At 42.2% G+C, this 15,940-nt stretch overlaps 2 protein-coding genes across 3 annotated transcripts in view; one reads left to right on the top strand and one right to left on the bottom strand.

The window, feature by feature from the left end:
• LOC135495769 (mitochondrial inner membrane protein OXA1L-like) overlaps positions 1-15,504 on the bottom strand; it is an 83,029-nt gene extending 67,525 nt beyond the window's left edge. For both annotated transcript variants that reach the window (XM_064784680.1, XM_064784681.1), the window contains exons 1-2: positions 15,432-15,504; positions 8,028-8,207 (exon numbers count right to left, since the gene is read on the bottom strand). In XM_064784680.1, the coding sequence (XP_064640750.1) occupies positions 8,028-8,207; positions 15,432-15,500 (249 nt within the window). In that variant the 5' untranslated portion in view covers positions 15,501-15,504. The remainder of the gene's footprint in view (positions 1-8,027; positions 8,208-15,431) is intronic.
• A 169-nt stretch (positions 15,505-15,673) lies between these two features.
• The window catches only part of LOC135496013 (probable RNA polymerase II nuclear localization protein SLC7A6OS), a 185,206-nt gene continuing 184,939 nt past the window's right edge, over positions 15,674-15,940 (top strand). The window contains exon 1 of the mRNA XM_064785117.1: positions 15,674-15,871. Within this exon, the coding sequence (XP_064641187.1) occupies positions 15,674-15,871 (198 nt within the window). The remainder of the gene's footprint in view (positions 15,872-15,940) is intronic.

The raw sequence follows: 15,940 nt of genomic DNA, 5'->3' as shown, positions 1-15,940 counted from the left end.
ATCTTCAGGGAACAGATGTGTTGGTTAAAGCAGCCCGTAGGATCCCCACCATAAAAATCAACTATTGGAACAAATATGTTGCGAACATTTCTAAGTATCGTCAGCCCAACATCCACGATCTCCGGGATTGGTTACAGGAATGTTTGACCACGGATACCAACCCTTATGCTGTGTCGTATGATCGAGCTGACCAAAAGCCAAAGCAGGGGAAAACGGTTAAGACGACCTCCTCCCAAGGGTCGACGCTGTGCAATGCTGTTACTACCAAATCAGACAAGAAGAGCAATGCCCGGGACAAGAACTTCAACCCTACCTGCTGTCTGTGCCAAGAACAGCATAGTCTGTACAAATGTCCGAAATTTGCTTGTTTGGAGCAGAATTTAAATCCATCTTGGGACCATTGCCGAGGGTTGGGCATAGATCTGTTGAACAGCCTGTTTGGAGTGTTGCAGAGATTTCGGCTTTACGCCTTGACTATATCAGCAGATGTTGAGGCCATGTTTCACATGGTGAAGGTTACTCTAGAAGATAGAGACTCTCTACGCTTTTTATGGAAAGAAGACCCGGGCGAACCAGGACTGGCAGATACATATTCCATGACAGTACACATCTTTGGTGCTACCGATTCCCCTGCATGCGCCAATTATGCCTTGAGGAGAACTGGGGAGGATAATCGAGCAGACTTCAGTAAGCTAGTAGCTGATGCGATGAGCAAAGACTTCTACATGGACGATCTCCATAAGGCATTTGCTGTAGTCCGCCAGACGATAGATTTCACCAAGGAAATGATCAAGCTGTCAGAAAAAGGAGGTTTCCGGCTGCACAAATGTGTTTCCAACCACCAGGAAGTCATCGCCGCCATCCCAGAGTCAGAACGTGCTATCCAGCTGATTGATTTCGACAATGAAGAACCAACAGTCCAACGCACTCTGGGAATAAAGTGGAACGTCAAAGAAGACTGCTTTATATTCGTGTGTCAGCCCGAGACACCGATACTTACCAAGAGAGGGCAAAGTTCCTAATCCAGGAGTTGTGGAGGAAAGGCCTGGGGTGGGATGATCGCCTGCCTGATGTCATCGAGAAAGAATGGACGAAATGGATATCTGAGCTCTCGGATTTAAACTCATTTAATCTCCAGAGACATCATCTTGGCTTCCACCCAGGAACCACAGGGATTGAAATGCATCTTTTCTCGGACGCTTCTGAGAAAAGTTTCGGAGCTAGCGCTTTTCTTCGTTATGACCCGGAAGGGAAGAAAGCTGTATCTTTTTTGGCATCAAAGACACATGTTACACTGCTCAAGACTGTTTCAATCCCTAGGCTTGAATTGCAGGGAGCCGTCCTCGCTTTGCTTCTGTCAAAGAAACTCGTCCGGGAACTCGACATAGGCGAGCTGAAGAGAAAGTTCTGGACAGATTCTGCGATAGTACTGCGATACGTGAAGAACACCACCAAACGTTTTAAGCCATTTGTCGCTAACAGAGTGGCGGAGATCCTCAGCGAGACTAGCCCCAGTGAGTGGGGTTATGTACCCACAGACACAAACCCGGCAGATTACTGTACCAGAGGGATGAAAGCAGCAGACTTGAAACCAGTCCATGGATGGTACCAGGGGCCAGACTTTCTCCGTAAAGATGAAGCGATGCCTGATGATGGGGACATTTCCTTGCCTGTGATCCCGCCTGATGACAAAGAGGTAAAAAAATGGCCAGGGCCATTGCGCTCACCTCATGTGGAGGAAAGATGGATAAAGAGCATGATATTGTGTCATGTAGTGTTAGGTTTGATGTAGGTCCAAGCAATTACAATTTCCTCAAAATGGCCAATTTACAGTACATTCGACCTCTGTGACCTTGAAAAGTAGGTCAAATCAAAGAAGACCAGGGTGACACATTGAATGGTTGTTAGAATTAGATGTACCTATGATATAAAATTGGTGCCAATCGGGCAAGTCATTACTAGGAATAATGGCATTTTGAAGAATTTAGGATTTGGCCCCCTCCCTGGAGGCCAAACGGCAAATCAGATCGCACCAAACTTCGGTACCTGAGATCACCTGACCAAGGGGTACATGTGTACTTAATTTGTGATCAATAGTCATTGCAGTTTAGAAACGTGCCATAGTTACGGCCTGACGGCGAATTTACGCCATTTGACCTCTGTGACCTTGACAAAAAGGTCAAATTAAAAACCTGTGTGACATAAACTGTATGGTGGTTAGATGTACCCATGATATCAAATTGGTGGCAATCGGGCAAGAAGTTAAGGAATAATCACATTTTTAAGGTTTTTGGATTTTGCCCCCTGGTGGTCAAGTTGTGAATCATATTGGACCAAACTTTGGTCCCTGAGATCACCTGACTAATGGGTAAATGTGTACCAAATTTGGTATCAATAGTCATTGCTGTTTAGAAATGTGCCATCGTTACATCCTAATGGCCAATTTACACCATTTGACCTCTGTGACCTTGAAAAGGAGGTCAAATCAAAAACCCGGAGGATATATGATGCACCTTTGCTAGAAGTACCTACCATATTTTTTTCAAAATTTCCCGACTACTATTAAGGGAGATATTGCATATTTTCACTTTTAACGTTTGGCCCCCTGGTGGCCAAACCATGAAACGAATCGGACCGAAACTTGGTCTCCAAGGTGTCATTACATAAGGGTACATGTGTACCAAGTTTCAACTCAATAGCTCTAACAGTTACGAAACGTGCCCTGCTAACGGACGACGGACGACGACGACGACGACGACGGACGACGGACGCCACGGTATGGGATAAGCTCACCTCTGCTAAGAGGTGAGCTAAAAAGGGGGTGAGATGCCAATGCCTGTCTACAACACGCGAGCAGCAAACAGCGCTGGCCCAGATTTTGAGATCCCGGATGTGACCGCCTTACTCACGCCTTCAGATTTTGAAACGTGGCATGATTTAGTGAGCAGAACAGCTTGAATCAACAGAGCAGTACGTAATCTATTGGCAAGCATACATCGGTACGCAGAACTCGAGAAAATCAACACGGGACACCTGACCGTCAAAGAGTACAGAGACGCTGCCATGTTATGGGTGCGTAAAGCCCAGCAGGAGAAATTTCCGGATGAATTGGAACGTCTAAGAGAAGGACAGACCATCACTAGCAAAAGCAGCATTGTCCAGCTATCTCCATACTTTGACATGGAGCAGCGATGCCTCAGAATCGAAGGTAGACTGCGGAAGGCCAAGATCCCAGAGGAAGCCAAACACCAGATAATTTTGCCAGGAGATCACATAGTCTCACGCCTAATAGCTGCTGATATCCACTCCATGAGGCTGCACTGCGGCATCGAACATCTCATTGCCGAACTTCGCCAAAAGTATTGGCCTACAAAGGTGAGAAACATGGCTAGGAGAGTCATTGCTGGATGTCTCCTTTGCCATCGTCAACGCGTTAAACCATCCATGCCCAGGATGGCCGATTTACCGACCTGTCGATTAGCAGCAATAGCCGGACCATTTGCTCACACCGGAGTCGATTAATTTGGTCCCATGAAGGTCAAGGTCAGGAGGGCCCAGCTGAAACGATGGGGGTGTCTTTTTACATGCATGAGCACCCAAGCGGTACATCTCGAGCTGGCGGACTCGCTCGAGACTGACGATTTTTTGCTATGCCTTCGCCGTTTCATTGGCAGAAGAGGAAATTTGACTTGTTTGTACAGCGATAACGGCAGCAATATCCGTGGCTCAGACACAGAACTTCAGGAGAGTCTGCAACAACTAGATCAAGCCAAGATTCAAAATCACTTGACACCGAGAGGGATTAAATGGCGATTTAACCCCCCTGTCGCACCTCATTGGGGAGGCGCATGGGAGCGCCTGGTTAAATCAGTGAAGGCTGCCCTGAACGTCAAATTGAGAACGATGCTAGTCTCTGATTCTGTATTGAGGACAGCCTTGTGCGAGGTCGAGGCAGTACTGAACAGTAGACCTTTGACGCACAACAGCGCGGACTCGTCGGATCTTACAGCATTGACGCCTAATCACTTCTTGCTGGGCCGTGCCAGCTCATGTTTAGCTCCAGGAACGTTCCAAGATCGCGAGATAGACAACAGGCGTTGTTGGCGACAGTGTCAGGTGGTAGTTGACCGAGTACACAAGCGCTGGTTTCAGGAGTACCTTCCTAAGTTGACCGTCAGAGGAAAGTGGAGAGAAGCTAATCACCGTGCTATTGCAGAAGGGGACCTGGTCCTCAGTCATAGTTGATGAGGAATTGCCACGCGGACACTGGCAGTTAGCCCGCGTGGTGGAAACTTTCCCTGGAGATGATGGGAGGACACGCGCCGTTAGAATCAAGACCTCGAGAAACACTTTGGTCCAGTCGGTATCCAAAATCGCGGAGGAGAACTATGCCGCTTTGGAGGAAAAGTTCGCTATCTTAAGGGATAACCAAGCCAAAGAGAAAAACTTGTCATCTAGCGATAAAAACTCCAGGGAGAAGGATTTGGCCAAGTAGAACAGTCAACGTCTTCGTTCGCCTCGGAAAGAGATTTGGGACACTCTACTCACGTTTTGGATTATGTGCTCGCTTTGGCACATTAGTTTCAAATTTGGTGATGTGCTAGTAACCTCTCACCAATCTAATTTATCTCCCTTTGTGTTTTCTGAAGCTTTTCCTTCCTGCCCTAGCTCTGCCTTTAAAATTTATATAACTGATGTCAGGGCTCTACTTTTCCTAACCTGAGACAATGGTATATTTGGTTTTTTACTACTGGTCATGCTGGGAATTTCCTACACTCTTATAGTTAAATAGTAAAGCTGGGAAATTCCTACACCTTCAATCTATGACTGTCAACTTTTGGTTCAGTCATTTCTTTACTGCCTGTCTTTCCAGGCATTTTCAAAACTGCTTGGTTTTCGGTGGTAAATTATGCTCTTTAGATCTTTTGTCTCACGCTGGGTTTTGGCTTATGCCGTCCTCACTCTAGTTTTTTACTATTTCATTATGGTCTTTGCGGCAGAGTGGTACGGCTTCGGGAAATACTTTTCGAGATATTTCTTAGATCACTTTCAGGACATATTCATATTAAGGATGCTTGAGAAAGTGTGTGCTTATCTGTTCTTGACTGTTTTCTGCTTCTCTGGGAAATTTGTGTCTGTTTTTCTGCATCTCTTCTGCAGTTCTTCTTGGGTTCATTTGTGTTTTACTAATAGTTCCAACTACAGTTTACAATTCAAATTAAAAAATTACAACTTTACAATTTACAAACAAAAAACAAAACAAACATAAAATTAGTTTTTATAGTTTTTCCCCCGAGTTGTTCTGCAGATTCCCAGTTCACAGGGTTTTCTTTGTTTGCGGTATCTGTCTTGTTCGTGACTGACAATTGGGTGCATGGACTATATGGAGAGACTGCTCGTGTTATTTGTCGGAAAGCTCTCATCATAGCTAGAGTTTTCATTGTAGGTTTCTTGTGCTCCTTTAGCGGGCTAGAGTTCTACATGTATATCAGAATACATGTTTCAATTTGTACCCTTTATTTTTGCTCTTATGCATGCCTTTGGAGTATTGGAAACTCCTTTTGTAAATATGTTAGTTTTCCAGGTTGTTTCCTATGGTGCGCCTTCCCTTTATGGAGCAGCCCTGGGCTCTCCATGGGGGGGGGGAGTATGTCGGCGCTCCCGTCTTCAATTTATATTTGCCGCCAGTCGGTCTTACTTCCTACGTCACTTTCTGGGTTTGAGGCTCCTGGCCTTTGTCATTATCCGTCATCTGATGTCCACTTGTTTTTCTGTCCCTCTGCCAAAACGCCCCTTTACACTATATACTACTGTAAACTTTACTATGTGCCGCCTTTTCTTATTTGTAAATGTCCCGGTTACCCGGCACGATGTTATGTGAGTATTATAGCTCAATGGTTTTTACTACATTTCGCCTTGGTTCAACTCGGCTCCGCTTGTTCCCATCTTGCCGGCAGCCATGTTTGTTTTGTGGACCTTGGGTCCCCCCTTCCCGGGTTTGGTGCCTTGATCTGAGAAGTTGACGTGGTTTTTACTCGCTAACACTCTTCCATTATGTTGGTCGATGTGTTCGCCCCAATAAATAACTTTCAATCCTATCTAGACCGCACTGTTATAATTTGCTAGAGTGTCCGACTACGGATCAGTATTTCTTACTTTGTGATCTTTTCCCGACCGACAATTGGACACACATTTTTGCTCTACCGTACAATAGAGTTGTACCGGTCTGTGGATAGATGGCGTCACATGAGAACGCCTATTTTTCTTAACTCATTCGTGTGTATAAACATGCTTGGGCCTTTCAGTGATAGTTTTAATCTTTCTACCTCTACTTCTCATCATTATCATATCTTTCTTGGGAATGCTCTGGCTCCCCTGATTTCCTTCACTGAAAGTTCCATGCATTTTATATCAGTTATACTACTTTATACTTAGTCCCGGTGCAACTTGTATCCTTTCAGTTAAACCAAAAACCAAGACCTACAGCCCAGGAAGCAGATAGGAGTACAACATCTACCCGAACTACGAACCTTCTTCTTCAAACGTCATATTTATTCACGCCACACTCTAGCGAATCTGTTTCTTTAGATATTGGACTTCTTATCCCTAAATAAACATTAAAAATTCTAAATTTGTGTTTTTGAAGTAAAAATCATCGTCATAACGCCAAGAAATTCAGCACAGTAGCTTTACAGACAAAAAGTGTCAGAGAGGATGTGACTTCTCCATGGACAACTGTAGTATGTCCAGGCTGGGTTGTACAGCACAAGGATTACAAAATGCTGTCTGTAATTGAGAGGTATCCTGATTTAACAGAGTCAGAGGTCAAAATAAATAGAAATGACCAGTTTGGGACGAACACCACTGTCTTTTTTTTTAATAAGGTAGAGATTACAGGAGTCAACAAAATTAATTTTATTGAGAGAAATTGACCTGTCCTGCAGGTGATTGGAATTTACAAAGGGTCGTTTTTCATGACATTGTGCTCTACTGCGTATCAATAGTGAGTCGATCGGGAACCCATCTATTTTTTCTTTAGACCAGCGATGATGTCATTTTTGGTGATTCCCTACGTTGTCCAATGAGCGCTTTTTAAAGTGTGCCATTTGGCATACATTAGCATGCAATGTATTTTATCAGCGCTGCCAATTGCTGAACAGAATGCCGTAGCTCCGTCAATTTTGAATCAATTTTTATGGGAGTAACATTATTGTGTTGCTTGGAATGTCTTACTTTTTAGTCATGTAACTAAAATGCAAACAGAATCATGCCGATTCACTGCACATACTGTGGGAATTCTCCACTTCAAAATAATTCGCGAACAAAGCGTGCACTTCTAATATTGTTTTCACAGAATTGTGGCCAAATTTTCAAGAACTAATTTCTGAAAGTAGTCCCTAAAGACCTTATGACTACCCACTGAAAGGAACTAGTGATAATATCGCCTACTTGACTTCTTTTTAGCAGAAAATTGGTTACCGTGTTGCAAAATCAATCTTCCATCTTTAGACTGGTCACTCTTACAGTGGGTATGCTGAAATATAGCCTGGTTCCTTGGCCAATTCCATGCGCAGAATACAACTGCGCAACTATACGTCACAGCCCGGGCTTTTGAATCGTCAAAAATTCAGTTAAATGTGCCTGTAGCGCCAAGTGACACGGTAGGAAGGACAGACACCATTCCCTTAGTAATATTACCAGCTTTGCTGACTTTGTCAGCTGAGCTAAAAAAACTTAAGGCAGAATTGAGGGATTAACTGCCCTTTTTGTGTTTTGACATTTCGCCAACTAGGGGCTAAACTAAGTATCGAATACAATTTCAAATGGAACCTGCTCCACCTCATAGACAACCAATACACCAAATATTTGAAAAGCCTATTTTTTGAGTTAGAGTGCACACGTCGTATGAGCGGACTCAAACGCGGCAGAGGAAACCCACCACCATCGGGCCGGGGGCATAATGAGAAGGATACGAAACATTTCTCAACATCTTGGAGTAAACTTAAGATAGTTGAAAATTACTTTACCTCGGCTAAAACAGGTTCTTTAATGACTTCAGCACTGCTGAATCTCACAGCCATACAGGACATAAGAGGTTGTGTCATCTTCATCTGGTTATTGTAACACGACTGCCTGCTCCTTGGTAGGACCTGTAACTGGCTCACTATCTTGTTTTCACTCACGGAGTGGAAGAGACATTTTTCAACCTAAAACAGCAAACGTCAACAGGGGATATTAGATATTTCAACACTACAGAATGACTATTTCTTGAGTGGCCAATGCTGTCAGAATGAGGTAGAGTAGCAATAACGACCTGCCTTATATTTCAACATGTTCAAGTTCAAGTTCAAACTCAATGTCTATTCAGTTAGAGAGCATCTAATGCAGAGCTCTGGCCTATAGTGGGATCAAACCCACCACCTTCGGAGTTTCAAAACCTTCTTGTATGCAGACTTCTGAAACTTTATTTCAAGCCTCTGTCTTTGAATAATGCGACAAAAAAATTCTTTGTAATATAGTGAGAAAAATTTAAGTCGAACCATGCTAAATTTTTTGTCGAGGTATTTCCTTGACTGTTCTTCCTCATGGCCAGATTTGAAGTGCCTAGGTCTTATTGCTACAAAACGTGCACCCACTTTGATGGATGGAGGAACAGACGCCATTCTGAATAGTTATTTTACCAGCTCTGCTGACTTTCGTCAGCTGAGATAAAAAATTTAAATTTTGGCCCAGCCTAAAGTTGGATCAAACCCGCAACCTTTGGAGTTTTACAAGAGCAGGGAATTCACGCCTTACGGCCTTATGGTTACAAAATGCCCAATGTGTCCACAGATGGAAGGATGAATGGATGGATGGATGGACCACATGAACTATTAGACAAGCTCAGCTGACTCTTGAAGTCTATCTACTGATGGCAATGTACACAAAAATACAACTTTACATTATAATTTTCTTTAATTTGGGACAGGAAGAGGAGAAACTTCTAAACAATGTTCAGGATGTTCTATGTGGCATAACTTCCTATTGTGTTCCTACTCTGGTTATACCAAAATTATCCCATTTTGAACTAACATGAGCCACCATCTTTGCGAAAAACACGTGGCCGGACACCGGAAGCCGACACCCCCAAATCAAGTCCATGACCAGGGAACACAGCTCACTTTTTTACCAAGGCACACAGCGCAACCACAACTTGACAACGTGGTCGCATTTTGCAATTTTGAGTCGCAATTATTTTTTTCGCCTTTTTCCGCATTTTCCTGCCATTTTACGCAGTCAGCGAAAATCAAAATATTGATGAAATATAAGACAAGCGTATCTGAGCAAATGAAATCTCGAATATCGGTGGTTATCTTATAAACCGAACCAAATGTGTACATCCGTAACCATCCACGGCACTACAGCAACGATACACATATCATGCAGAAGAGCAGAGCGAGAGTCTTGTTTGTAAACAAGGGTATGGTCAAAACTGGCGGATTCTCTGGTTTGTTTTGGATTACTTTCATGGAAGGCTTGCATGATGTTTGGCGAGCTTGAAAGCCTATGAGTGAATTTAATTCCATCGAGACCAGCATTCATACCTGGCAGCGGGCGGGGCGTCTTCAGGAAGAAATGTTACAACTGTATAATAACAATAACATGTCCATTACGTGGCATGGTTGAATTTCACTTCCTACCTGGACACATGACCTGGTTGAAATTGACCAAGGCCTCTCAAGACCATGTGAGACACCAAGCCCTGTATATTTAATTGGATGTTTACCTGGGGACAAGAATTTGTTTGTCAACAAGGTTATGGCCTAGACTTGGGTATTCAAACAGACTCGGCGGTCTGGTGTCCGTCGTCTTACCACATACTGACATAGTGGAGACATACATTATATAATATGCTTAGTGTACGATTCACTCGTCCCCAGTGTTTTTATGATGCACCTTTCTTTTGTTAACTTATCTGCCAGCCAATACAGTCGCATTTCATGGAGTGAGATTGACCTAATTGGCAGGCAGCAGGAGGAGCTATCAATAAATTGTGACCAGGATCGTGTCAAAAAAGACGTCGCATCAAGCCGTTTTGTTCAGATTACACCGTGCAATTAATTACAGTCGCATTTGGCACCAGTTGGTCGTGAACTTTGATCCCCGATGACGGGTGAATTGCCGTCAAGTACCATTCTCTGTAATGAGTAAATGGAGGAGACCGGTGAAAGAGTCTAAATAGGGCGATACTAAATCACGACCAATCATGACCAACACTTCAAAAACAGGGTATAGGCCCCTAGGCCTATGTGGTTTAAAACCATTTAAATAGTAATAATAGATATGATATAATTATGCTTCTGAAGAAATACCATGAGTTTCAGTCATTTTTGGGGGTCAGGTTTTTGAGTTATTTTGAACGCAAGACATGCCAATCGATTACTGATTCCACATTTTCCTTGGACCCAGTCACTTGCAAGCCAAAACAAATAGGGCCTTGGTGACTGAAGCACAATTCAGCAATCGATTGGCATGCCTTGCATTCAAAATTACTCAAAAACTAGTTGAATGAACCATCGACGTATATTGGCTGAGACAATCGGATTTACGCCATATATACGTCGATGCAAGGGGTATACGGTAAAAAAGGTACAGGAAAAAAAGGTACGGAAATAAAGGTACAGGAAATAAATGTACTGGAAATAAAAGAACTGGAAATAAAGGTACCGGAAAAAAAGGTACCGGAAAAAAAGGTACCGGAAAAAAAGGTACACAAAATGGCATAAATAGGTAAAAAAGTACAACATTTTTTTTATAATATTATTCTCTTCAACTGGTAGAGACTCGGCCTATGTATTAATTTTTTATTGCCCATTTAATTCTTCTGTGACCAAGGTGGTGCCTTAAAATAGTTTAACACATTGCGGACAATTTTGTTACGGAATGAATTTGAGGAAAATTCATGGAAGAAGTTGCCCAACATGGGAGCAGACGTTGTTTTGGTAATAACTACATTCATGTTCTTTTAAATTTTAAAATACTCAAGTCGTATTCTTATTAGGGGCGGATCCAGGATCTCGGGAAAGGGGAGCGCACCTGGTATCCTACCATACCTGGCTTGTGTTTGGTCTTAAATCTAGTAATTTGTCTACAAGATCAGGCACATTGTTAATTGGGTCCAGCTCTGTGATGAATGTTAATTGATTAATCGCAATTTAACTTGAACATTGGTACATTTATCAGTTAACCCTTTTGCAGAGGGAATTGTCCTAGAATCTTTACAATCATCATGATCTTGATAGTCGTGTTTTCACTATTGAAAACCATAACGGTATACTGGAAATTTGATATACCTATTTCTAAGGCCTATGCAATGCCTACGCAACAAATAAAGTTAAAGTTATGAATAGAAAAAGAGAGAATTCAAATGATATTTTTAAAAAAATTGTGTACTTTTTTACCTACAGTGGAACCCCGGTAACACGACCACCCAAGGGACTAAGCCGAAGTGGTCGTGTTACCGGGGTGGTCGCGTTAGTGAATTTAAGAATCATAAGTAGGTTTTCCCGCCAAAACATCATCCTGCTGTGTGTACATTGACATGCATGAATGACAACGCCACCGGGTGATTCGATAATTTTGTGTGTATATTACGAATAAAAAATCATTTTCTTGAGTGTTTTGCGTTTAATTTGCAACTTATGTAAATGAGTAAATAAACTGACGAGAGCTAATTAGACCAAACATTACATTAAAACTTGAGCAGCTAATCAGAACAAGCATGTAATTCACACCATCGGCAGCTGCCCTTCTTGATGTCAAGCTAATATTCCCGCTAACATTGAGAGAGGTGATGTGAGAAGATGTTGACAATTCTTCCTGATGTCTTCCTGCTTTAACTTCAGCCAATTTGAACTGGTACTGATTAAATCATCTTTTTAATAACGTATTTTATCAACATTACGACGTAGTAAGCGCTCTTTACTTTGAGTATCGGTACTCTTACTAATCAACATAATTGATTTGTCCTAAAAACTACGTGTGCATGCCTCTTGACATCATTTAATACTAAATGATGAAAACACAAACCGTGAGTCGAAAAGAAAGTTTATTCTTCATTTTATTTGCGTTTACATTTGATCAAACTCACTTACACATCATTTATTTTCATATGGATTCCCATGTGTTCGAGGTGCTAATTATCAACACGGATTTGCGAGAAGGTGCCAATTGATACGATGCGGTCATGGTTGATTACGGCAATTAGGCCTCATGGTCGCGTTAGCGGGGTTAATTTGCAGTTTGGGACCGACCAAGCTGGTGGTCGCGGTCTGGGTACCGGGGTGGTCGTGTTAGCGAGGGCCAGTTAATGGGAATTAGAGAGAAAACCATTCGGGACCGGAGAATTTTGGTCGTGTTCGCGGGGTGGTCGCGTTACTGAGGTGGTCGCCGACCGGGGTTCCACTGTATTTATGCCATTTTCTGTACCTATTTTTCCAGTACCTTTTTTTCCGGTACCTTTATTTCCTGTACTTTTATTTCTGTACCTTTTTTCCTATACCTTTTTTTCCTGTACCTTTATTACCTAGATTCGATGCAAGGATATCAGAAATACCGTGTAGATGAAAGCACGTGGAAATGTACATTTGCATATCAAGAACCCGGAAAAACTATGTGCAAATTTTATAAAAAGTGAACATGTATCTACATAATTTACCAAATTAATGTATTCTTTATGTAGCTGTACAGTGTTTATATGCACCAAATTCGAAATCAACTAAGAAACTAGTATTGGGCAATTCGCCTAACAGCAAATTGCAGACCATATCCCTGGTGAAAGTATTTTGTCATGTTGAGAAATTAGGTTTGCACCAGGATATAACCAGATAAATCAGAGGCAAATAACCCTGAATAACCAGCTGAATTAGGTTGTGACAGTAGGTGCATCATAAATACTAGAAATAGCGATGGTTCTGGGACTGCAACAACTCAGCATATGGATGGTCAGAATCCAGCAGACAACAAGCAAATGTAATCTGAATCTCAACATCTTTCGTATCTTTTGACGAGTTTTCTGGTCGAGTGAGGGAAACCAGTTGGCCATCTGATATGGCTGGTGGGGATGAAAGCTCCCAATGTTGGGACGACCAATAAATGAGAGTTGAACATTGAATTCCTTTGAAGTGTAGGTTGTGACGAGTCAGGCCAGTTTGTGCATGATTACAACATAGGGGTAACTAGTTGCAACAATCCTTTTTTAGTGTAGATTGTGAGGGAATAGTCTTGATCTTTCAATTAATTCCTTTGGTATGGTGCAACAAACCAGTCCAGTAGATATATACATAGCATAGTCATTCATAGCATACGGCATCGAGACAACCAGTATGCAAGGTTACGGCCAGGCCCAAGGGGTATGACCGATCAGCACTAAGAGTAAAAACGTAACATGCAATAATATCTTTTTAAACTAACTGCCACAGTTGGTTTATTTATTCAGTCTTTTTGAAGTAAAAGTATTACAGTGAAAAAGAATGAAATACGGCTGGAATATTATACTGGTTTGTCTTCGGACGGCAAATTCAGCACTGCACCGATGTCAAGGTTAAGACGGTTATACGACTTTGCCTCATCAGCTCCTCGTGGTCAAGGCTCCTATATCCGTGACTGATGCGGTCGCAGAACAGAACAGATGCTAATCATCCCCGTCAGGCTGTAAAACAGAGCGAGGAAATATTTTAACTTCACCAGAAGTTTTATCATTCATTATTCAGACCAACAGACACTGTTACCTGCTAATAGTCTATGAATTTCATTGTCATAATTCAGAACAAACACTTATCACCTTTGCTGACAATATTTTCAGAAGGTGTGTATACATTCGTGTGTCCATTTACACTGCACGTGTATACGTGCTTTACTGTACATTTCTACAGGAGTGAGCAGGATGTACAGAAAAACGATCTCCAAACCTGTTGCTTTCAGCACTCGCGACACGTTAAGCGAGGTTTCAGCAATTATTTTCAGTGAAGGTATATCTCATGTGTAGAGTCTGGGTGATTTTGAGACATTCTTAGGTGTTTAAGGCGCACAGTTTGATGAAACTTGCCCGAATTCGTAATTTTTTTGATGAATGTATATCCGCCATTGCGGGGATCTGGAAACTTTTGGATGACAAGTTTGCCTCAAAAGATGGACGTGCTCCCTATAATCACCCAGACTAACAGCGAATATATATTCTTAAGATCCTTTTCTTGACCTCTGATGAGTTAATTTTGTCTGATGCAGTGTTTCAACACAAATTTGAGGGCGATTACAATCACGAAAAATTCACACTCACCCAGTCTAGAATGCGTAGACGAAATGTCTGTTGGCTCTTCCATGTAGCGGGTATCCTCCCACCTGTTCAGGTCGGGACAGATCAACGTTGAGCAACTTGCCTAATCGGTAAAAACGCGGGAGGCAGTGCTATTACCGGAACGGTTCAGAACCGGCGATTTTCATCAAAAATCACCCGAAAACTAAAAAAGTAAGCAACGGCTGCAAAAATAAAGTACATGTTGTTCGTTAGCAGGTTATGAAACGTAACCTAACCAAATTTCAGGTCGTTCCGTGCGGCAGTTTCGGAGATACGTGTCGAAAACAACATCCCTCGGGTCCTGGCGATCGGCTCAGTAAAAACAATAGACCATATCCACGGAGTTGTGGATATGGTCTAATAAAGTCATATTTGGACATTATTGTCGAGAAAATCGCAAAGCCGGCATCTTCCACCGTCAACATTATTGTCACGTGCAGTTATCAATATCCTTACCAGAGAGTCGTTCTTTACCCAAGAGCGGCGCAACACTGCTGGTGGTAAAAAAAACGCAGCGTCACGTCACGTCAGAACAATTTCGCAGCGCCGCGTAGCGGATTTGCGCATGCCTAACGGTAGTGTTTTAAATTATAAGTAATTCTTCATGTTATGGTTTAAGCGCATGCAGTGTGTTTATTACGTACTGGCCGCTGATGAGAGAGTTAAGACGGTAAAAGAAAGCTTCTTTAAGTATTTTTTCTTTTATCGTCTTCAGTTTTAAGACTACTCAAAAACCTGACCCTCAAAATGACTGGAACTTATGCCTGGTATTTCTTCAGATTCAGAAGCATGATAGGGCCTATATACTATCTAAATGGTTTTAAACCACAGATACTCTGTTTTTGAAGTGTTGGTCATGATTGGTCATGATTGGTCGTGATTTAGTATTACCGTCTAAATAGCCCTAGGTTACAACCAAGGCCTAGCGTACGAAAATAGGTCTTTCGTCTCATCCGAGTATCAGACGAACACCAAAGGTCAAAATTAAAACCCTTGTGTTTTGGACAAAGCACCGGTTAAATAGCAACACCAAAGTGGTAGGTGTTGAGATCTAAACATAATATTTAAGAACAGACTGTTTTCATAAACATCGTACCGTAATGTATCGAGAAAACAGTAGTTTTCCCCGATCAACAAATCGTGCATGGCGCAGGAGTGCCGCCATTATTAATAATGCTGATTGCTGTATGAGTTTCGAACTAAAAATCAAAACTGTTTTAAAGACTATTTTTTGTGTAACATTCTATTGAGTATATAGAATAAATACTTATTTGGACGGCGAGATCAGAGAATGATTACTCTGATCTCGACTTCTCATGTTCTTCTGCACAAACCAACATGAAACCGTCGATAGTTCCGCACGCCGACATGGCCACCGTAGTTAGAGTTCGACGCAAAAGAGAAGTCGAAAAGCCCGATTCTCTTGTAATTTCTTGCAAAAGACAGCGCATAGATGACTCAAGTGAAAGTCAAAACACTATAGAAGCTTCTGAAATCAAAACAACATTTAAATATGCTGGAACCATTGAAGAAAAGGTAGGGCTTCCGGGCTTCCATGCATGCTTCTGTAATATATATCAGCCAGTTTTCGCGGGTCTTATCACT

Source organism: Lineus longissimus, chromosome 11 (assembly GCF_910592395.1).
Source record: "Lineus longissimus chromosome 11, tnLinLong1.2, whole genome shotgun sequence".
In the NCBI taxonomy this organism is placed as follows: Eukaryota; Metazoa; Nemertea; class Pilidiophora; order Heteronemertea; family Lineidae; genus Lineus; species Lineus longissimus.
This window is presented reverse-complemented; position numbering and strand designations above follow the sequence as displayed.